A 21,949-nucleotide genomic window follows, 5' to 3' on the forward strand; every position below is an offset into this window, starting at 1 on the left:
CTAGGAGGGAAGAAGCCACCCACGTAGGAAACCTTTACCCCACCCCAAACACCAAGGTGAACAGAAAGGAGGATACGTGGGGGAATATTAGAAAATATCTTATATTACAACAAAAAATATATAAAAACAGGGAAAGCCTCCAGGGCTGGGGCGTTGGGGGAAAGTTCAAAGCACATGGACAGTCCAGATCTGGGACTCCCTGTCCTTGGTCAGCTCCCACAGCACAGCGTGGTCCCGGTCATAGCCACGGCCACCTGGGCAAGGAAGGGAAGAGGTAGGGAGACAGTCAGAGCTGGGGACACCACCGCCCCTATACCCCTCAGGTGCTATTACCACAGATAGCCCCACCTTACCCTTCACATCGAGGATCTGGCCTTCGAACATCTGGCTGCAGATGTGGCCCAATTCATTGATGCTCCAGGTCTGGCGCGGCAGGCGGCTCTCAGCCCACAGAACCACCTTGGAGCCTGTGCTGGCGGGCCCAATTACCTGCAGGCTCATGGTGGGGGCCACCTGAGGCCCCAGGAGGTTGTCAGGCATTGTTCCTTCCCATAGGTACCCCATCAAACCCAACACACTCTTGACACACCGAGCTTTGAGTCCTGGCTCTCACAGACCATGACCTGGGCAAATCTCTAAACCTTTCAGAGCTTTGGGTTCCTTGGGAATGGGAATTCCAAGTTCTGGTTATTGCGCTCAACATGAGGAACCAGAAAAGGGCTGGAAAAGATCAGCTTGACCAGGTAGGCTTCCATGACTGACTCTCAAAGCACAGGCTTTCGCATCAGATGGGATGCCACATACTTATTAGCCGGGTAACGTTCAGTTAATTTCAGAACAGAACAACCTGCCCCACAGCGCACTCTGGGGTTTTATGAGGCACACAGGGGAAGGCCTTCTCGCAGGGCTGGCACACAGCCAATGTGCCCTCGCATTTCAAATGAAAAACAAACCCCTCCAAAAGCCTCCAAAGACCTAGACCACCACGGCCTTGCTGAGTGCACCTCCTGCCACGTCCTCCCTCCCTCCCTCTCTTCATCAGCCATTCAGGTGGCCTTGCTGGTGCCCACGCTCGGGGCCTTTGCCCACATGGATCCCTCTGCCTGGGACTCTCCCCTCAGGCACCTGTACAGCTGCCAACCTCCAATGTCACCTTCTCATCTCAGACTACTACTCCCGCCTCTCCTTTCTTGCTTTATTTTTCCTCTCTCTGACCCAAGGTCCTAAGGTATTCACTCATTGGAGTTGTTTCTGTTGCCCCTCCCCCCCACTGGGATGTAGCTCAGGAGGGCAAGTGTCATTTTAGTCTTCTCATTGCTGGATTTCCAACACCCAGACTAGAACATGGCACATAGTAAGTGCTCAGGAAACACTTGTGGAGTGCATCCATCATTACTGATAGGATCTGAGTTCTGTCACAGGCTATCAGAGCTGGGAGATCAACCCTCTTGTTTTGCAGATGGGCCCCAGGGAAGAGCCTGAACCAGCCAGGGGTATGCAGCCCACTCTCCCCACTTCACCAACACCCTGGTATCTGTGTGGACCTCTCTGTCTCTCTGGTCCAATACTGGGGCCTGTCCCTGATTGGGCTGGGACTCCCCAAGGTGGCCTGTGAGTGCCCAGGCCCTGGAGTCCCTGACCCAGCCCCTGAACTGGTACCTGGTTCTTCAGCAGCCCGTCTTCGTAGTACCAGATGCAGCTGCCTCCGGCTTGGGGTTCAGAGACCACCACACGGCCTGCCTTCATGTCCTCCACATGGTCCGGCACTGCCAGGAATCCCCCCAGAGCCGCATTCCAGAGGCGGAAATAAGCCCTGCGCTAGAGGATGGGGGAGCAAGAGTCAGGTATCCCTAGGCAGGGGTGCTCCCACCTGGGCCCTCAATACCCTCAACTCTGGACCCGCCACTCAAGTCCTCCTTCCTGCCCCTAAGTCTTCCTTGGCCTGGCTTCTAAGTCACTCCTTACTTTATACACATATACCAAAAGCACATACATAGCACATACCCACACCACACAGTGCCGTGTCCACAGAGAAACCCACAGACGTGCATAAGGGACACACGGGAAGATACACCCAAAGTCCACCTACTTGCACAGAAGTTTGCCAGCAGCAGGCATGAGCACACAGAGACACCAAGACACACGCCTGTAGACACGCACCTACCCAACGCACCAGGCGCCAGACACTTGTTTGCTAAAAGGATGGAAGCACATAGGACTCCAGACAGCCACACATCCATGCTGAATAGTACCCAGGGAGAACTCTGGAATCAGACTGGAGACTGACACATGTCTGGCTCTGCCACAAATCAGCTGGGGGGTTGGACAGTGGTGACAGTAATAATAATAATAATAATAGTCACAGGTCTCCTTGGTGGCATAGGGGTTAAGTCTCAGTGATATCGCGATCCCCTCTGCGGCCTGAGTTCGATCCCTGGCCAGGGAGCTGACCCACATGGCACAGCAGACCTCTCCTGACCTGCCCGCTGCTCCCCTCAGCAGTGTATTTCAGTCAATCCGCCTGCTCTGCTCCCAACGCTGTCTTTGGTGAATCCTCTCACCACCACCCCCACATCTCTGGCCTATACCCTGATTCTTCTATGCATAAATGAATAAATTTAAAATAATAATAATAATCACTGCTAATGTTCTATGAGTACTTAACCATTCAAGCACCATTCGAAGAGCTGTACACACAGTGTTTATCTTCAACCTCAAAGCAACTCCAACGTGCACATTAGCCCCTTTCAAAGATGAGGAAACTGAGGTCCGTAGAGGAACAGTACTTGCACAAGATTGCAGAGCAAATCCTGCTACTTCTGGGCCTTTATTTCCCCATCTGTTAAATGTGAGGCTTCGAAATACTCTCCAAGATTTCCCCTAGTGTGACGTCTAAGAGTCTGTGAACACAGGGACCCCACAAACATCGACATGCAAAAATCCCTGCCCCCTCCCCGAGTGTCAAAAACACAGGCAAGCGTAATCATAAACACACTCACAAGATATGTACACACATGTCCACAAGTTAGCTCCAGAACACACAGACACACGGACACCTTGACGTCACCGGCACAGAAACACCCTCCAGACCCACACTGGCACGCACAGACCCACAAGCACCTGCGCACAAATGCGCATGTGCAGTCTCCCAGCTGAGGGGTGCTGACAGCACAGGGGTCGTTTTCAGTCCTATGTGCATAAACTTATTTTTTTTAATTTAACAGCAATGTTTTTATTAAAATATTAAGGGGAAAATGATGCACAAACAGTGCACATGATCTTCTGGATAATATTCCATAGGATAAGGAGGAGGTTAAAAAAAAAAGTTAGGTTGACACAGACCCAGTGAGAAAAATATTAAACAGAGGCATGACGACGTGGCCAAAATGACAACAAAAGTCTGCAAATGCTGAGTCTGGCACACTCCCAAACTGGCTGGCACACGGGCTCCACCCAACACGCCACCTACCTGCTTGATGGGGTAGAGGGACCCCACGCGCTGGGTCCCACTGTAGGTCAGCCAGTTGGTGATCTCGCAGCTGCCCACCAGCCACTGGCGGCCCCGGAAGTCACTGTGCTCACACAGCACCCAGCTGGGCCCAGCAAGCCCCAGGGACACGAAGGAGGACAGACAGTCGGGAGGGGAGGCAAAGGAGACATGGATGTCAGAGCATTCTCCACCTCCTTTTCTCTCACGCCAGGACTCTCAGCCTGGGGTCAGAGTCCCCAGAGGGGACAGGAAGGCTGGGAAGTAAGTTTGGGGTTTACAGGGCAGAGGAGGGTCCTGGAGAAGCCCCAGCTGGGGTCCAAGCCCTGAAGGCCCAGAACTCTTCCCAGTCTGCGTCTGCTCCCTCCCCCTTGGGGTAAGGTAGAAGTGGAAGGTGGGGGAGAGGCCACAGACCCCACCTCACTCGCTGGCAGACCCCTTGCCTGGGCGGCCCCACCACACACCCACCTGCCGCCCTTGATCCGCACAGACAGCACGTGGTCATTGAAGCCCTCTGCTTGCAGGCTCCGTGCCTCCCCATGGAGCTCGATCTCCTTCCCCTCGAAGCACTCGAGTCCATACAGGAAAATGGAGGGCTCTGAAAAGTGCTGGGGGTTCGGGCACAGCAGGAAGGGGTGATGTGACTCAGACACCCAGGTGGACACCCTGACTCCCAAGCCCTCTTTCCTCCTGAGCACCCCATCTGCCCTGCCACGGGGCCTCTGACTCTAGGACACTGCCAGCTAGGTGGCCCCCAGATCTTCAGCCACAATCTGTGCCAGGCTTGGCCTCCCACACCCCCTTAAATTTCCTTTCTGGTAAACATCCCTGCTAAGAATAGTAATCATAATACTGTTAATTATAGCAGTTCTCATTTATTCAGGGGTTACTACAGGCCAGATTCTGTGCTAAGCCCTTGACTTGATCTTATTATAACTTCTTGACAACCCTATACGGTAGCTGCTATTATAAGCCCCATTTAACAGACGGGAAACTGAGGCTGGAGGTCAGCCATGCGCTCAAGGTCCTATAGCTGGTGCAGAATCAGGTCTGCTGTCTACAGAGCCCTGGTGTGAAGAGCTTGGACACTCGAGCTGCCTTGGGGAGAAACTGGCTCTGCCTGTATCCAGCCATGTGACCTGGAGCAAGTCACATATCCTGTGTGCCTCAGTTTCCACCTCTGGAAAAAGACGATGATAGTAACACACCTCTGAGGGCTGAGGTGAGGATTCAGTACCATATAGCGGTCCCCCTTATCTATGGGGGATACATCCCAAGACCCTCAGTGGATGTCTGAAATCATGGATGCCATCAAACCCAATATGTACTATTTGTTCCTATATATACCTACCAACGATGAAGCTTAGTTTATAAATTAGGCACAGTGAGAGATTAAAAGCAATAAGTAATAATAAAATAGGGAAATTATAACAGTATACTGCAGTAAGTTATGTGAATGTAGTTTCTTCTCTCTCTCCCTCTCTCTCTCTCCCTCTCTGAAAATATGTTGTTGCACAAGCTATTTTTGGACAAAGGTTGACCACCGGTAGCTGAGACCACTGGCAGCTGAATCGACTGTAGCACTTGAACAGCCCATCATACAGCCTGAAGGATGCTGTCGGCTATTCTGCTTATGTGCCCTGCCACTGGCCCAGCCAGCCAGTCACCACATCCTACAGGCCTAGTTCCTTAATGTGGCCGCATCACTTTCAGGGCTCATCGCAGAGCACCGTTTGCTTTGGCTGGCTGTAGCCTGGGCCCCTCCCCTCCGCTCCCCTGCAGCCGCAGAGCCTTCATTCTGCTGCGCTCCTTCCTGCACAGAACCGCCACCTCAGCAGCCCGGCCAGCCCCCCAGTTGACCCCAAGAACCAGTCCCTCCTGTCCCTGCTCCACTTCTGGATCTGGACACACCACCCCATGCTGGTATCTTCATGTCCATGTGACTCAGGGATCCTGAAAGGTGTCTGGTTTATGTCAGTGTCCCCAGGCCCTCTCTCAGCAGGTGCTTGATACAGCTCTAGTAGGCTGAACTGGCTTTGAAGCCCTGGTCAAGGGGACGGAGGAGGAGAGCCTAAGAATTCAACCCCAGCAGCCTATTCACAGTGACAAGAGATTCCATATCCAGGACGCCCCCAGCAGCAAGCCCAGGCTCAGAGATTGAATGAACTAGACAGGGGTACTTACCAGGGGCACCTTCCGGAGAGAGCCCAGGACTGTGGAGGTCAGACAGCCCATGGCCGTGAGAGTGGGGAACTCGCCCTCAGAAAGAATGTGCTGGTCACCCTCAAAATTCTTCTCATCAAACAGGATCCAACTGGGAAGGGTAAGAGTTGGGAGTGGTAAGTGCGTATCTGAGCCTGTCCTGTCCTCAGCTTCCCCAGGCCCCCTGAGGTACAGCGGAGCAGAACCAAACTTGATGGTGATCCCCCAGTCAGGGATCAAGGAGGAACAGGTACTGCAGCAGCAGAGACCAAGGTCAGACTTAAGACAGGGCTAAACGAATTATGCCTAGAGAGAAAAAGCTGGCAGCGTCAAGAAAAACTCCACGCACAGTCATTCAGCAATCCCAGTTTTTGGAATCTAGCCCAAGGATATCCTTCAAAAACATGAAATGACACATGCAGCCCAAATATCCATTAATAAGTGATTGGTTGAACAGACTAAGAATCTGGGGTATAATACAACAATTAAAATGGAATGAGAAAGAGTTTTAAAGGGATATAAAATGATCTCCAAATTATTAAGTGAAAAAAAAGAAGCATCTAACAGTGCTTATAGTATGCTTCCTTTTTAAAACCTGAGATACAATTTGCATATGATAAAATTTACTATTTTAAAGTGTACAATTCAATGGGTCTTTAGTACATTCACCAGGCTGTAATAGGCTTTTTGTGGAAGGAAATGGGGGAATGGAGGAAATAAAAGACATTTGATTTCTAAAGTTATATGTCATTTTAGATATGAGTGTATATATAGGAAATGGTGGACGTCGGTTCTGCTCCCCATTGTGTCTCTGGTGAATCCTCTCACCTGCCGCACCTCTGGCCTACACCCCAGGTCTTCTGTGCATAAATAATCTTTTTTTTTTTTAATTGCCTTTTCTTTATTGACTTGGATTCTTATTGACTTGGATTCTATTTTTTCTTTTTCTTTTTTTTTTTTGCACAGAAGACCTGGGGTGTAGGACAGAGCTGAGGTGCAGGGGGTGAGAGGATTCACCAGAGACAGAGTGGGGAAAAGAACAGGCAGACTGACTGAAATACACTGCTAAGGGGAGCAGCGGGTGAGAGGAGAGTCTGCAGCACCACTGCATATATAAATAAATCCTAAAAGAAAGAAAGAAATGGTGGACGAATAAAATAAACATTAAAAAAGTGATTACTTATGGGGGAGGGAGGGAGGATATTTGTTTTAAGTCTTGACTTTGGAATTGCTATTGACCGAATGTTTGTGTCTCCTCAAAATTCATATGTTGAATTCCTCACCTCAATGGCTTTGGGGAGGTATTAGGTTTTGATCAGGTCATGAGGGCAGTGCCTCCTGACAGGATTAGTGCCTTAATAAGAAGAGGAAGAGACAGGCGCTCTCATTCTACCATGTGAGGACTAACAAGAAGGCAGTCACCTGTTAGCCAGGAAGAGAGCCTTTACCAGCAAGAGAATAAGCCAGGACACCGGGCCTCCCCGGCCAGGGAGCTGACCCACATGGTGCAGCAGACCTCTCCTGTCTCGCCCACTGCTCCCCTCAGCAGTGTATTTCAGTTAGTCTGCCTGTTCTGCTCCCCATTCTGTCTCTGGTGAATCCTTTCACTACTACCCCGCACTTCTGGCCTACACCTCAGTTCTTGTATGCATAAATAAAAATAAATATTTAAGGGGTTAAGATGCAACCTATGAAGCTATCCACAGCCACTGCAGCATGAGTTCGATCACCAGCCAGGGAGCTACCCACATGGCGCAGCAGACCTCTCCTGACTCACCCGCTGTTCCCCTCAGCAGTGTATTTCAGTCAGTCCGTCGGTTCTGTTTCCCCACTCTGTCTGGTGAATCCTCTCACCCCCCACGCCCACACCTCTGGCCTGTACCCCAGTTCTTTTTTTATTTTTAAAGATTTATTTATTTATTTATTTATACAAGCACTGGGCACAGTCAGAAGCACGGGAGGGTGAGAGAATTCACCAGAGCCAGAGCGGGGAGCAGAGCAGGCAGAAGGACTGAAGTACACTGCTGAGGGGAGCAGCGGGCGGCAGGAGAGGTCTGCGCGCCATGTGGTACCCTCCTCCGATGGCCGGGGAGCAGCTGGGGATCGAACCGGTGCTGCAGAGGCCGTAGGCAGCTCCACAACCCAGCGCTCAACCACTGCACCACCGGGGAAGCCCTGTACTCCAGTTCTTACATGCATAAATAAATAAATCTAAAAAAGAGAAGTATTCCAGCTAATATATATATCAGGAATTACAAAAATTAGAAAATTATCATTTTGTAAACTTTAAAAAAATAATAATGGGGCCTCCCTGGTGGTGCTAGGGGTTAAGCACCATACTATGAAGCAATCTGCAGTCTCTGCAGCACGAGTTTGATCCCCGGCCTGCCAGGGAGAAACCCACGTGGTGCAGCAGACCTCTGTCTCACTTGCTGTACCCCTCAGCAATGTATTTCAATCAATCTGCCTGTTCTGTTCCCCACTCCGTCTCTGGTGGATCCTCTCACCCCCATATCTCTGTCCTGTACCCCAGCTCTTGTATGTATAAATAAATAAATATTTTTTAAAAAGGAAGACAGAATATTAAAAAATAATAATAATAATGATTTTAGGCAATTATCATCAATGGGTTTCTAAACACCATTAGGTGAAAGGCAAATGTGGGGTGCTTCCCTAGTGGCGCAGGAGGTTAAGTCTCAGGACTATGAAGCAATCCACAGCCATTGGAACATGAATTCGATCCCCACCAGGGAGCTAACCTACGTGGCACAGTAGACCTCTCCTGTCTCGCCCGCTGCTCCCCTCAGCAGTGTATTTCAGTAGATCTACCTGTTCTGCACCCCACTGTCTCTGGTGAATCCTCTCACCCCCCACCTTTGCACTCCAAGCCTACACCCTAGCTCTTATATGCATAAATATATTTTTTTTTAAAAAAGGCAAATGGGGACTCTCACAATGCAGTGCTCCTAATATCATCTCATGAGGAACAACCATACATCTCCTGATGTGATTCAGTGGGAAGTGCCCAGAACCACCTCTATACAGACTACTTGCCAACAAAACAACAAAACACCCTGAATCTCACCAGGTCCCTAGATCTATCAGTTTGCAGGAAATGTTGGGGACAGAGGAACACATTAACAGACACCAGCAGGAAGCAACCAACCCCATATAAAAGATATAAAACTTATAGGGTAAATTATTTTCTTCCAACAAATAAATGGTGTAAAATAAAAAGAAAGGGAGGGAGACAGTTATCAGTAACCAATTCAATCAAATACAACGCATGGACCATGTTTGGATCTTGAGAAAAACAATTTCACAAGACATTTTTTGGAGGCAGAAATTTGAACATGGACTGGGAATTTGGTGATCTTAATAAATGATTGTGAATTTTATTAGATGTGATAACACCTGTGCCTATGTGGGGAGAAATATGTCCTTTCTTACTAGAGATAGGTATTGAAGTATTTAAATGTGTAATTTCATGTTGGGTGGAGGATTTTAAATACTCCACTAAAGAAAAAAAAAAGCAGAGGGTAAGTGGAGCAAGATTGGGGTGCTTTATACTATGCAACCTACAAGACTTACTTTTTCCATTCAAATTTTATTTTGCTTTCTTTTAAGACTTAATGGCTGGGGGGCAGAAATAACTAGTCTCAAGGAAGCAGAAGGAAGGAAATCATTTGAAAGCTAGACCCCTGTCCCGCAGCCTGGGTTTCCAAACTGAGGTAAGCCCTTCCAGCGCGCACCCCTCCCCGGCCCTGCTCCCCCACGAGCTCACCTGCACCCCTCCCCGGCCCTGCTCCCCCAGGAGCTCACCTGCACCCCTCCCCGGCCCAGCTCCCCCACGAGCTCACCTGCACCCCTCCCCGGCCCTGCTCCCCCAGGAGCTCACCTGCACCCCTCCCCGGCCCAGCTCCCCCACGAGCTCACCTGCATTCCTCCCCAGCCCTGCTCCCGCAGGAGCTCACCTGCACCCCTCCCTGGCCCCGCTCCCCCTCGAGCTCACCTGCCCCCGTGGACGCGGCAGGACTGGGGCTGAAAGGAGAGAGGCAGAGAGGGCTGGTCATCCTCGAAGGAGATGTGCTCACCCAGGAAGTCGGGGCCGTTGAAGAGCTGGATCTGGGGAGAGAAGGGAAGAGATGAGGACGAAGGAAGCGATGGGGTGGGGCTGGGAGAATGGGGGGTGGGGGGCGGTAGACACGAGGAAGAGGAGACACAGGCCACCACCAGGGCCTTACCTTTGAGACAAAGTGAAGATTGTGCTCCCCGACCTACAGGGAGGAAGCAAAAGTTTTGAGACTTCAAGAGACACCTCAGCGATTCTGATTTCAACATTGCTGACCCCAGGGCGGGGCTCCCGCCTCCCGCGGGCACTAGCCCCGCCCCTCCCGTGGGACACGCCCACCTCCAGGCCCCGCCCCTCGCGGAGGCCCCGCCCCCGCGGCTGGCGCGCACCTGCAGGACTGGCTGCAGCGAGGCGAGGGCGCTGTTGCCCGCGCCCCAGTCGTCGCAGTTGCGGTACACGCCCTTCTCCAGAACGTACTGCTCCCCGGAGAAGCCCACCTCCTGATAGGCCACCCACCTGCAGGAAGGGCAGGCCGCGGGTCAGCGGGGAAGAGCCCTCCGCTCTTCGGGCGCCGTCCCCTGCCCGCCCACCCGGTTCCGGAGCGGGGTCACTCACACGCCGCTGAGCACGTGGATGGCCTGCGTGTGGGGGCCGTGTCGCGCCAGCTCCACGTCCGGCAATGCCTCGCTCACCTCCACGTGGTGCCCCTCGAAGTCCATGGCCTCAAATAGCACCACGGCCGGGTCCCCGAAGTCCTGGGTCCCAGGGACAGTCAGGTGTTGCCCACCCAGCGATGGAAGCCCCTGGGAGTGCCCAGACCCCGGGGACGCTGCCCATCAGGGGGCTTGGGCGTGAGGCCATCAGTGTGGCTTGGGGAAGAGCAGCTGCAGGGAGAGGCTAGACCTCAGGGGACGCTTCTGGGTGCTCTGGAGAATGGGCAGAGGGCCCGGGGAGTCTTCCCCCAAGGCACTGTTCCAGTCTGGCTGTGGCCAGAAGCAGAGGGATGCCCCGCTTGCCCTTGCTTACCGTCCGGATGACCCTTAGGGAGGTCAGCACCTCGTCATAGCCTCCCCAGTGTGACCAGTCAGCATATTCCCCTTCCTCCAGCAGATACTGGTGTCCTCGGAAGCCCTCCTTCTCATAGCCCACCCAGCTGGGGAAAAGGAAGCTGGGTAAGACAGCTGCTCTCACCCCTAGGCAGCCCAGCTCACCCCTGAGGTCAGAGGCCAGTGAGGGGGATGAGGTAGGAAGAAGGGTCCAGAGTCCTCACCAGCCTCCAAGAACTCGAAGGGACCCCACTGAGTCCAGGTGGGGGCTCTGGCTGTCCTCTGGCTGCTGAAGGTTGTAGATGTCTCGGCTCACTTCCCAGCTGCGGCCCTGAAAGCCTGGAGACTCATACACCACAGCCTGGAGAAAGGGGGGTGTCAGGGTGGAGGGAGTCATCTGGACCCAAACATACCCAGCTAGCCCATGAAGGCTCTGCTCAGCATCAGCCCAAGCTCTCCCCCTCTCTCACTGGGCCTCTAGCGTCACCTCACTTGTGTCTCTTGACTCACCCCAGACCCAGGGAGCTCACGGAGATCTACCCTCCCAGACCCGGCTTCTGGCCCCCAGAGCACTCCTCTCCTGTCTCCTAGACCAGGCCACAGTAGCCTCCCAACCCCGTACCACCCAACAGCCCTCCTTAACCCTGAAACCAGACTCTTACCTTGGGCTCCCCTGGCTTCTCCACGCTTGGGCAACCCTGAGGAAGAGATAGAGCTAAGACCTCAGCCCAGGGCATTAGTGGGGAGACACCTGGGATAGAAGGCCTAGGATTTACTTAATCCTGACACCCCCCCCAAAAAATGGTGGATCCCATGTCCTCCTTCTCCCCACCCCCGGCTTAGTCTCATTCCCCCGTATCCTCCATCACATTCCCAGTAGGAACTCCAGGCCCTGCCTCACCCCAGGAAGGGGTAAAACTGCAGGACCATCTGCTTCTTTTCCTTTTTCCTTTTCTTTTTTATATTTAAAGAGCAGGTTTATTAGGAAAGGGATAGGACAGTAAAAGACACTTGCATAGACACAAGCGGGCAGAAAGAGCTGCCCCAAGAGGGATAGGTTTACTAAGAGAGGCCTGCATGGTTGCAGGCGGGAGGCCTTGAGGAGAGCTGCCTCCACTAAGGGAGGTCAGTGAAGAGAAGTCCTGGCATGGTATCATGGGCAGGAAGATGCTGCCCTGTAGAGGGAGAGAGATGGTGAAAGGAAGCACCTGCATAGTCACAGGTGGGCAGAGGGAGTGCTGCTAGGACCATGCTTCTTACCAGTCTCATGGGTTTCAGTGAGCCCATGCTGGGGTCTGATATACCCCAGGCCTCTGAGGTGGGGTACTCTCCAGGCTCCAGGATGCAGGGGGTACCTTCAAAGTAGGGTTTGGGGTACAGCAGCCACCTGGGGGAAGGCAGAGAAGCAGTTGTACCCCAGATGCCTAGGGACACAGATTGGTGGAAGGGAATGTTTAGAAGGGAGAAAAGGGTTTGGGGCAAGAGGCCCCATCAAGGGGACTCAGAGATATTTAAGCCCCATAATCTGCTGGAGGTGGGCCACTCCCCACCTACAGCCTCCCTTCTTTTGGCCTCTAATTCACACAGCAGCTGGAGTGTTCTTTCAAACACACATACCTGCTTAAAGACACCTCCACTCGGTAGCTCCCCTTAGGCTCACACTACAGCCCAGCTGCACAAAAAAAGGAGGTTCTGCCCTCCTCCTGGACCTCACAACTCTCAGTTTATAGCCTCATTGCCCAGACTGAACTTTTGAAGCGTAGCTCTCCCACCTCTGTGCCTTTGCAGATGCTGTTCCCTTTGCTGGATATATTTTCCCCACTCATTCAACTAATGGAATATGTGGGGATATCTACCCTATGCCAGGCTCTGCTGAAGGCACCAGGGATAGAGTAGTAAGCACAAAATTACTTGAGGAGCTTAGATTCTTCTAGAGCCAACTCATCTCAGCGGAGACGTCTCCTCCTCCAGGAAGGCTTCTCTGACTTCAGGCTGGTGTGATGATTCCTGTGCTCCCACAAACCTGTGCTCCCTCATCCCAAAATTCTGCATTGCTGCTGTGCACTTGCCTCTCCCTACAGTCGACTAGACTCTTCTTGAAGGCAAGGGTTTTGTGCTGTCACCTCTGTGTCCCTAAAACCCAGCACAGTCAATGTTCAGTGAAAGGCTTCCAGAACTGCCCAGACTCACAGTCCTGCAGAGACAGTGGCAGATGCCACCTGCAGGGCCCCCTCCAGGCATTGGGGATTCTCCAAGGCTTCATTGAGCTTCACTTGCTCCCCCTTGAGGCCCTCCTCAGAGTACAGGGTGATCAGTGGGGTAGCGTAGTCCTGCAGAAGAAGGAGATAGGACAGTAAAATGTCAGTGCCTCAGAGACCACGCCCACCAGCACCTGTCCCCAAGCCTGTCCAGCCAGGGCTCCACGGGCTTCTGGAAAACTCTGCAGCTGTTTCCCCAGAAGCCAGGAGGGTACCTGGGATGTTCCCAATAGACAAGACCGAAACCAAAGTTTTTCCCTCCCACACTAGACCTTTGGGACCTGAAACCAAAGTTCCCAGCCAACGGTGCCTGCCAAGTGCCAGCGCCCTCTGCCTGGCCTCTGGCAAGCCTGACTTCCAGCCTGGTGGAGGGTCGGGCAGGCCATACAGCTTCCTTTCTGTGCAGTCCCTGCCCCGGTCTGGACCAACCTGCACAGGCAAGCCCCTCACCCCAGGAAGCCGCAACCTCAGCATGCTGGTCCTTCCTCACAGGGCCATTTTGTTCTCTCACTCCTGCACCAAATGTCTCTGAAGCATGTGCTGAACCAAGGCTGCGCTCAGGGCATGTCTGACCCCGTTTCACTGAGCGTTCCCAATGGGAGTTATTACTCCATTCCCAGAGGAGCGTGAGGCCCAGCCAAGGGAAGCACCGCCCGGGGCACACAGCGGCACAGAGCGCGGCAGGCCGTGTTCACTGTTTAGCCCAGCACCTCCCACAGCCTGGATGCAGGCTCCCACGGCCCGGACGCAGGCGCACGCCTGATCGGCACCCAATCAATGCAGGGTCAATCAGATGACCCCAGGGCTGCCTGACTTCAAAGCCCTTGTTTTTCTCTCGTAACTCATCACCACCCACACGAAGATAAATTTATTGGGAGAAGCTCACAATAAATTGTCCACAAACATGTGTGTGTTTCCCGGGAGAGGCTTTGAAAAGTCTTCTCCCCCTTTGCACGGCTGGGCCGCTGCCCTAGTTAAGACTCATCAGCTGTTGTCCTCTCTTGCCAGGAAGATTGCAACAGCTCTGAAGGTATTTATCCTTTCATTGCAGAAAACAGCAACAACCCCGAATGCCTAATAGATCCTGCTCTTAGCGTTACTGCTTTCTCTTCTGGGTCTCTAGTGGCCAGGGCGGGTTTGTCAACTTCTTTTCAGTCGTTTGTAAATTGGTATTATGAAAACAATGTGGTTTTGTTCCTACTTTACAGATCTGAACCTACAATATTGCCTTTCCATATATGGACAATAGATATTATAATCATTATATGTTTGTGTATTATTGATAATAAAATCCATAATAAGCAATATTAATATAGACAGTAGACGTAGGTATATAATATAGCCTTTTCAAACCACCCATCCCTCCCGCCAAATGCAGAGATGCTCCTCAGCTGGAAATCACAGCCCTCGCTGGACTTTCCCTAGGATCCCCACCCTGTCTTTTCTCCTGGCAGCCAGAGGGATGTTCATAAATCCTTAATCTGGTTATGTGCCCTTCCTACTTTCAACCCAACCCTCCCCCCCAGCTTGAGCAGGAGTCCTGTAGGGCAGAGAGCAGGTCTCCCTCACCCGCTCATTGCCTGGCACAGTGCCTGGCACAGCAATATTAACGAGCCCGTGAGCAAAGGGATGAAGAGACGCCAGTGGCCCCTTGGAGCCTACTGTGGGCCTGATAGCCTAGGCCCTGGGGGGGTGGGCGGGCAGGCGCCCACTTCCACCCACTTGTTTCTTTGGTACTAACTGAATCCTTCTCCAGCACCAGCTCAAACTCCCCAGGCTGCTTTCCCAAGTTGGGGCTTGGCTTCTGTCTGGCCCCTGTCTTCCTAAGCCAGGCTTAGTACCCACAAGAACCCCTTTCTCCCCAAGTTGCTCAGAGGTCAGGAATCCATGGGGCAGTCTATATGAATCCATAGGGGAGCCTGTCCTCCCCATCCTCTGTCTGCCCTGCCCCCACCCCCACCCCGTGATCTCCCTCTCAGAGACCCCAGCTCCAGGTATGGAGGCCGTCTCTTTCCTCAGGCAGGGCTCAGGGCTTAGGGCCCAGGGTAAAGGGGTATTATCTGGCTCCCACCCCAGCCACTCACCCGGACAACCCTCCTCAGGGAGCCGATGCCTTGGGCAGTCCACACTGACCCGCTGGCTCTGAGTTCCGCATCTCCTTCAGGCAGGACCAGCTTCTGACCCTGGAACTCTGGTTCTTCATAGAGTATCCAGCTGTGGGCGCAGAGACCCACGGTCACCAGGTGAGGAGAGTATGCCGGCATAAGGCAGGCTCTGGCTGGTGAGGGGGATTCTGCCAGGTTGACCTGGCCACTTCCCACTGCCCACACCTCCCTGGTTCACGAGCAGGACGTTCCACACTCACCAGCCTCGAACGACCCTTATGGAAGCTACATGGGCCCAGGCGGAGGCATCAGCAATGTCTTCCCAGACCTCCCTGCTGCTGCCACGGCAACCAGGTTCCGAGAAGAGGACCACCTGGACAAGGCACATGGAGGACCTCAGGCCTTGACTCCGCCCTCCTGCCTCCCCCACCCAGCTCCCACTCCCTTGCCTCCACCCTCCTACCTTGCCGGGCCTGGTGTTCAGCTTGCTCTGGGTCTTCAGTGCTGGGCTCTGTGGTAGAGGGTGGGGATAAGAAATCTTAGGGATGGTCTTCTTAGTGCCTCCCACACATGCCATGCTGAGGATCTCAACCCCCTCTGGCCTCCACCCCCAGAGCTGGCCCACAGAGGATGCCACACTTGTTCCCAGCCCCTAGGGTCCTCAGCGGCCTGGTCCAGAAGCTGAGTGTCTGTTGTGTCTCTTCCGCAGTTTCCCCAGATCACAGCCACCAAGCCCTACGGAATCCATGGTGCAAACCTCCTGCTGTCTGGATAGGGACAGGCTGGGAGACACGGCCTGGCACAAGTCACACCGCATGAGGCCTCAGACCCAAGCCCCTGGCCTGGAGATTCTCCTTCCAGCACCTTCCAAACCCTGGCCCATGAGGCCAGAACCCTCCCTTGCTCCCCCAGGGCCTCACTCACCCACCCCTCCAGGGGCTGGGGACACTCAGGCTTCTCGGCCAGCGGCATGTCGTTGCAGAGCAGAGGCAGCTGTCCTGGTGCTTTCCTGAGCCCTGGTGACTTGTGGGGCGGCAGAGTGGAGAGTTTTGTGCCCAGAGGTTCCAAGGTGGATGTCTCCTTGGTGCCAGACATCAGACTGCCAAAGAGAAGACTGCTTCCAAGGCGGGACAGGGGCCTGCTGCCTGCTTGCCACTCCAACCCCAGCTCTGGGTGGGAGCCCTTGGAACCTACTACATGCTTCTTCATCATCTCCAGAGGGGAGCTGGAGACCTGGGGGGGCCTGGCAGAGCAGGACTCCCAGGGGAGGCTGGGCTCAGCTTTCTCCTGCTTGTGCTGCAGCTTCTCCTCGTTGCTTAGGTAGGGGTTCTCTATTTCTTCCTCCTTCTCTTCCACCTCCTCCTCCTCCTTCTCTTCCAGTGAGGGCACCTCCTGGGGACCGGGTCCCAACACCCATGGCCCGGACTGATCCTCTTCGATGGCGGGCAGTGTGGCGTACATGGCCAGGTAGGAGGAGCGGGGAGCCCGGGGCAGTCGGTGAGTGCGGAGGATCTCTGGGGTCTCCATGCTCCGAAGGGTGTCCAGGAACATCTCCAGGTCAGCGGTCAGAGCCACCTCCTCCTCCTCCACTGATGGCCCTGAAGGAGTCTTCCCCTCACTGGAGTCAGGGACAGACTGGGGCCCCAGGTTGGTCTCTGTTCCCATTGACACGGGGGCAGAGGGATCCCCTGGGCTGGGAGACATCTTGTCCACTGAGGAGGGGACAGGGAGAATAGCAGGAGCCTGGACATCCTCTTTTTGAGAGGGAGATGAGATGAGGCTCCCTTCGGAGCCCTGAACAACCTTATCCTGTTTGGGAGATGGGCTAACAGGAGCAGGCAGATCTTGAACCGTCTTTTCCTTGGTGAGGGGAGTGGCCAGGCTACCTTCAGTATCCTGGATAACCTCCTTGGGAGTGCTAGGGCTGCTCTCGGGGCACTGGACGACCTTGGTTGGTTTGGGGGATGAGGCAGTAGGAGCATCAGGCAGGGTATCCAAGAAAATCTCCAGGTCAGGAGTCAGGTCTGCCTCTTCCTTCTCCCTCGATGACTCAGAGAGCATCTTGCCCTCAGTGGAGTCAGGGGCAAGCTGGGGCCCCAGGCTGCCCTCTGCTCCCATCAGCACTGTGGCAGAGGGGCCTTCTGGGCTGAGAGATTCCTTGTTCACTGAGGAGGAGGGGGCAGGGAGAACAGCAGGAGCCTGGACAACCTCTTTTTGAGTGGGGGTTAGGTCAGCAGGGCCCTGTACTATCTCTTTCCGAGTAGGAGAGACAATAGGGACATTTTCAGAGTCCTGAAAAACCTTATTCCGTGGGGAAGATGGATCAGAAAGACCTCTTAGGCTGGAGACAGCCTTCTTTCTTATAGAGGATGGAGCAAGAGGTTGTTCAGGAACTGTAACAACCTCAGTCTTCACCATGGGCAGGATGGTGGTAGCAGGGGAATCTGTGAGTCCTTCCCTTTTAATAGAGGGCAGGGTCTGGAGTGCCCGAGGCTCAACAGTCAACTGGGTCCTGGGGTGAGTGGGTACCACAGGCTGCTCTGGGAGGGGAACTGGGTCCAGGGAAGAGTTACAGGTCTGAAGTCTGGGCGAGGAGGGTATGGGTTTGTGGTCCTGAGAGGTCTGGTGATGGAGCTGGGTGGAGCTTGATCCTCCCTGCACCCTTGGGGTCTCATGGGCCCTGGCATCCAGGGCTCTGCCCTGGTCTTGGTCTGGGTGGGCGGTAAGGGCATCCTGAGCCTCAGGTGGGTGGCCACCCTCCAGGATCCCCACAGGGGCCGGGGCAGATCTGTCCTTTGGCTCTGCTGTCCCCGTCTCAGCCAGTTGCCCCAGGACGGCTCCTGCTGTGCTGCCTAGACCCGGACTCCTTGGCAGGCCAGCCATGGGCCGGGAAAGCCAGCTGGAAGGGGAGCTGCGCTCAGCAGGCATGAGGCTACTTAGCAGCTCCACGGCCTGACTGTGGCTGGGCGAGCCCTCAGCCCGGGGGCTCACGACCACCGTCCGCACCGTGCGGACAGTGTTGCGGCCCCTTGGCAGGGCCTCTCCCGATGTGGACCCCACAGTCACAGAGCTGCTCACCCGCCGGTCCACATGGCCCCCCAATACCGTGGTGGTCCGCACAGTGCGTGTCACCTGCCGCACCTCGCGGCGGCTCCCACTGAGGAGACTCACGCCTGGGTGGGGGCTGGGCTCCCGGGGCCCATGCAGAGGCACCAAAAGCTCAGTCTTGGCCATGGCTCCCAGGCTCAGGGTCTGACTCCTAGGGTCCTGGGGGCTGCCATCACCCTGGTCCAAGAGCTCCTTTGGCCTCCCTGCTGGCCTTTTCTCCTTAGTGAGTGGTGTGTACTTCTTGGAATAGATGGGCTCGTGGCTCTCAAAGTTCCTGGAGCCAGGCCCATCCCGGGGGCCCTGGTAATTCACAGTTTCTTCCTCCCAGACATCAAAGCCATTGATCTCCTCCCGACGGTAGCTGTACAGGTCCTCCCGGTCGGCTTCCATCCGGGCCGCTGACACCAGGGACACCTTATGAAACTGGTGTCTGATCTCTTCCTGGGCAGGGGGCCGCTGCCGCCACATCAGGGTGGCGCTCACCACTCGGGCCTCAGCCCGAGCGGGGGGCCCACCTGCCTCCTCCATGTCGGGCCCCAGAGATCTGTCCTGAGGCGTCCTCGGCTCGCTGTGGTCCAGCTCCCTGCAGACAGTGCCAGGAAGAAGAGAGACAAGGTGGGGGGGTCTGAGGGTAGCTCTCCACAGTCAGGATGGCTGCCCCTGCCAAGGCCATGGGGTAACCTCAGACAAGTCATTTGCTCTTTCAGACCTTTGTTTCCTCATCTGTGAAATGGGCATGACACTCACAGCTCTCCCACCCTCTCCTCACTTTCAAGTGATCTACAGCAGTATCCTTCACGGGGTGAAGCTGAGGCCTGAGCCTGGAAGAAGAGGGAGGGAGAGACCGCTCTGGCGCTGGTGAATTCTCTCACCCTCCCGCGCCTCTGACTATACCCAGTGCTTGTATAAATAAATAAATAAATAAATCTTTAAAAATAAAAAAAAAGAGGGAGGGAGAGAGCAGGCAGGACGAGGGCTCCAACCCACTGGCCTGTGGATGGGGCTGGGACTCTGCCCAAGGAGCCCTGGATCTAGTCCCCAGGAACAGAAAACCAGGCACTGACCTTTGGGAGGAAAGGGAAGGAAAGGAGGGCTTTGGCCTCAAGCAAAGCTGGGCCCTCCCTGGCCCTGTCACTCACTCACGACCAGATGCCCATGGGCAGGCTGCTTCTCCCCTTCGAGCTCAGGGTCCCGAGCCATGAAACAGGAATAATAGGAGTATGTGCTTCAGAAGATTATTGCCAGGATCCAATCAGAGAGACAATGAAAACTTGCTTTAAAAACTCAAATTCTGGAGCCTCCCCAGTGGCACAGCGGGTTGAGTGCCGCGCTGTGAAGCTGTCTATAGCCTCTGCAGTGAGGGTTCGATTCCCGGCCGGCCAGGGAGATATCCACATGGTGTGACAGACCTCCCCTGCCTCGCCTGCTGCTCCCCTCAGCAGTGTCTTTGGTCCATCTGCCTGTTCTGCTCCCTCCTCTGTCTCTGGTGAATCCTCTCACCCTCCCATGCCTCTGACCTGTACCCCAGTTCTTGTATAAGTAAATAAAAAATCTTTTAAAAAAATCTATTTAAAAAAACTCAAATTCTGGCTCATAATTCCTGCGGGACCTTTGAGAACCATGGCTAACCCTGGCTGCAGGCTCATGCATGCTTGCATGAGCTTGCAATGCTGCTGTCGCACTAAGTGCACTCACATCAGTTGGTCGTAAAGGAGCCCTTCAGGGGCCTCCCTGGTGGTGCAAGGGGTTAAAACACAACCTATGAATCTGTCCGCAGCCTCTGCAGCATGAGTTTGAGCCCCAGCCAGACAGGGAGATACCCCCATGGCGCAGCAGACCTCTCCTGTCTCGCTCGCTGCTCCCCTCAGCAGTGTATTTCAGTCAATCTGTCTGTTCTGTTCCCCACTCTGTCTCTGGTGAATCTTCTCACCACCCCCGCCCCACCATGCCTCTGGCATTTACCCTAGCTCTTGTATGTATAAATATATAAATCTTAAAAAAAAAAAAAAAGGAGCCCCTCAGGACACAGTGCTTTGGACTTGAACGCACTTTCCTTTGATTCTCCCCTCCCCATTGCCCAGATGAAGAAGCTGAGGGTTGGAGAGGAATGACTCGCCCAGGTGACTGAACTGCTAGGTTGCCACGCTGGGGTTTGAATACACATCTGAACCCCTGTCCAGGTGTCCTCCCACCTGCCCCCTCGGGCAAGGCTCTGGACACATCCTTCTATTCTGTGCTCTTTCCAGCACCCAACATCTGACCTTCACCCCTTGGGAGGGGAGGGTGTCTGATTTCTTTTCTGAACCTCCCTTAATCTCTCTGTGTTGCCATACCTCCTCTGCTGAATGGGGAACAATGATACAATTGCTTAGGAAGACCTCTAAGCTCCCAGAAACTCCCCAGTGACTCTTTTTTTTTTTAATTTTTTTTTAATAGAGGCATGTTTTATTTATTTATTTGTTTGTTTGTTTGTTTTGTTTATACATGCACTGGGTACAGTCAGAAGCGCGGGAGGGTGAGAGAATTCACCAGAGCCAGAGCGGGGAGCAGAGCAGGCAGAAGGACCGAAGTACACTGCTGAGGGGAGCAGCGGGTGGCAGGAGAGGTCTGCGCGCCATGTGGGACCCTCCTCTGGTGGCCGGGGAGCAGCCGGGGATCGAACCGGGGCCGCAGAGGCCGCGGGCAGCTTCGCAACCCAGCGCTTAACCGCTGCGCCACCGCGGAGGCCCTCCCCAGTGACTCTTCCTGTTTTAAGAGTAATAATAAAACAATGACAACAGCAGCAGGCAGCAACCATGTGCATTGAAGGCTTAGTCTGTGCCAAACACCTTTCCATTCATCGCCCTGCTGAATCAGCAAAAGAAACCCATGTGTTTGATACCTCATAAAAATAAAGTATTAATTATAAAGAAACATTCCTATTTTGCAGATGAGGGAAGAAAAAAAGGTTCAGAGAGGTTAAGAAACTTGCCCAGAGTCACACAGTAACAGAATCAATATTTGCACCCCAATCCCCAGGGCTTAACCACCACACCAAACTCCCTAATGTATTCATCTGGAGGTTTACTTTTAAAGGGGGCCCCAGGGCCTCCCCGGTGGCGCAGCGGTTGAGCGCTGGGTTGCGAAGCTGCCCGCGGCCTCCGTGGCGCCGGTTCGATCCCCGGCTGCTCCCCGGCCACCGGAGGAGGGTCCCACATGGCGCGCAGACCTCTCCTGCCGCCCACTGCTCCCCTCAGCAGTGTACTTCGGTCCTTCTGCCTGCTCTGCTCCCCGCTCTGGCTCTGGTGAATTCTCTCACCCTCCCGCGCTTCTGACTGTACCCAGTGCATATATAAAACAAACAAACAAATAAATAAAACATGCCTTAATAAAAAAAAAATTTAAAAAAAATAAATAAATAAAGGGGGCCCCAGCAGTCAGTCCTAAAGGGGACATCCAGCCTCCACTATGACTTCCAGGTCGCACCAACCAGGGCCATTCTCTTCTAGACTCCAGGGACACCAGGGGGCAACCTCTCATCCCTAGCCTCAGCCACAGGGCAGCCTGCCTTCCCATCGGCTCCTGCTCTCCAGGGCCCCCGCCCGCCCCCCCAGAGCATCATAAGGGAGGTTCAGGCAAGAAGTGGACCCACTGCCCCCAAACTCCTCCCCTATCGCTACATTCCTCCCTCC

The 21,949-nt window shown here is 54.1% G+C and overlaps 1 protein-coding gene across 2 annotated transcripts; it reads right to left on the reverse strand.

Moving 5' to 3' along the window:
• Positions 1-165: 165 nt before the first annotated feature.
• Positions 166-18,821, reverse strand: CRYBG2 (crystallin beta-gamma domain containing 2; the record flags this gene model as incomplete). 2 transcript variants are annotated; one of them, XM_084242602.1, is made up of 20 exons in its annotated part: positions 17,418-18,821; positions 16,095-17,174; positions 15,634-15,681; positions 15,431-15,543; positions 15,150-15,279; positions 12,998-13,137; positions 12,068-12,194; positions 11,470-11,505; positions 11,032-11,168; positions 10,788-10,914; positions 10,377-10,516; positions 10,151-10,277; positions 9,934-9,966; positions 9,702-9,814; positions 5,672-5,801; positions 3,956-4,095; positions 3,470-3,593; positions 1,660-1,818; positions 354-513; positions 166-254 (listed from the first exon to the last, which is right to left on the reverse strand). In XM_084242602.1, the coding sequence occupies exons 1-20, from the start codon at positions 18,804-18,806 to the stop codon at positions 166-168; spliced, it is 4,542 nt and encodes a 1,513-aa protein (XP_084098728.1). In that variant the 5' UTR covers positions 18,807-18,821. The 2 variants fall into 2 exon arrangements, with proteins under 2 accessions (XP_084098728.1, XP_084098727.1); XM_084242601.1 differs by having other exon boundaries at positions 16,095-17,150; positions 17,361-18,821.
• Between the last annotated feature and the right edge of the window lie 3,128 nt (positions 18,822-21,949).

Source organism: Talpa europaea (genome assembly GCF_964194135.1).
Source record: "Talpa europaea genome assembly, chromosome: 9".
NCBI lineage: Eukaryota > Metazoa > Chordata > Mammalia > Eulipotyphla > Talpidae > Talpa > Talpa europaea.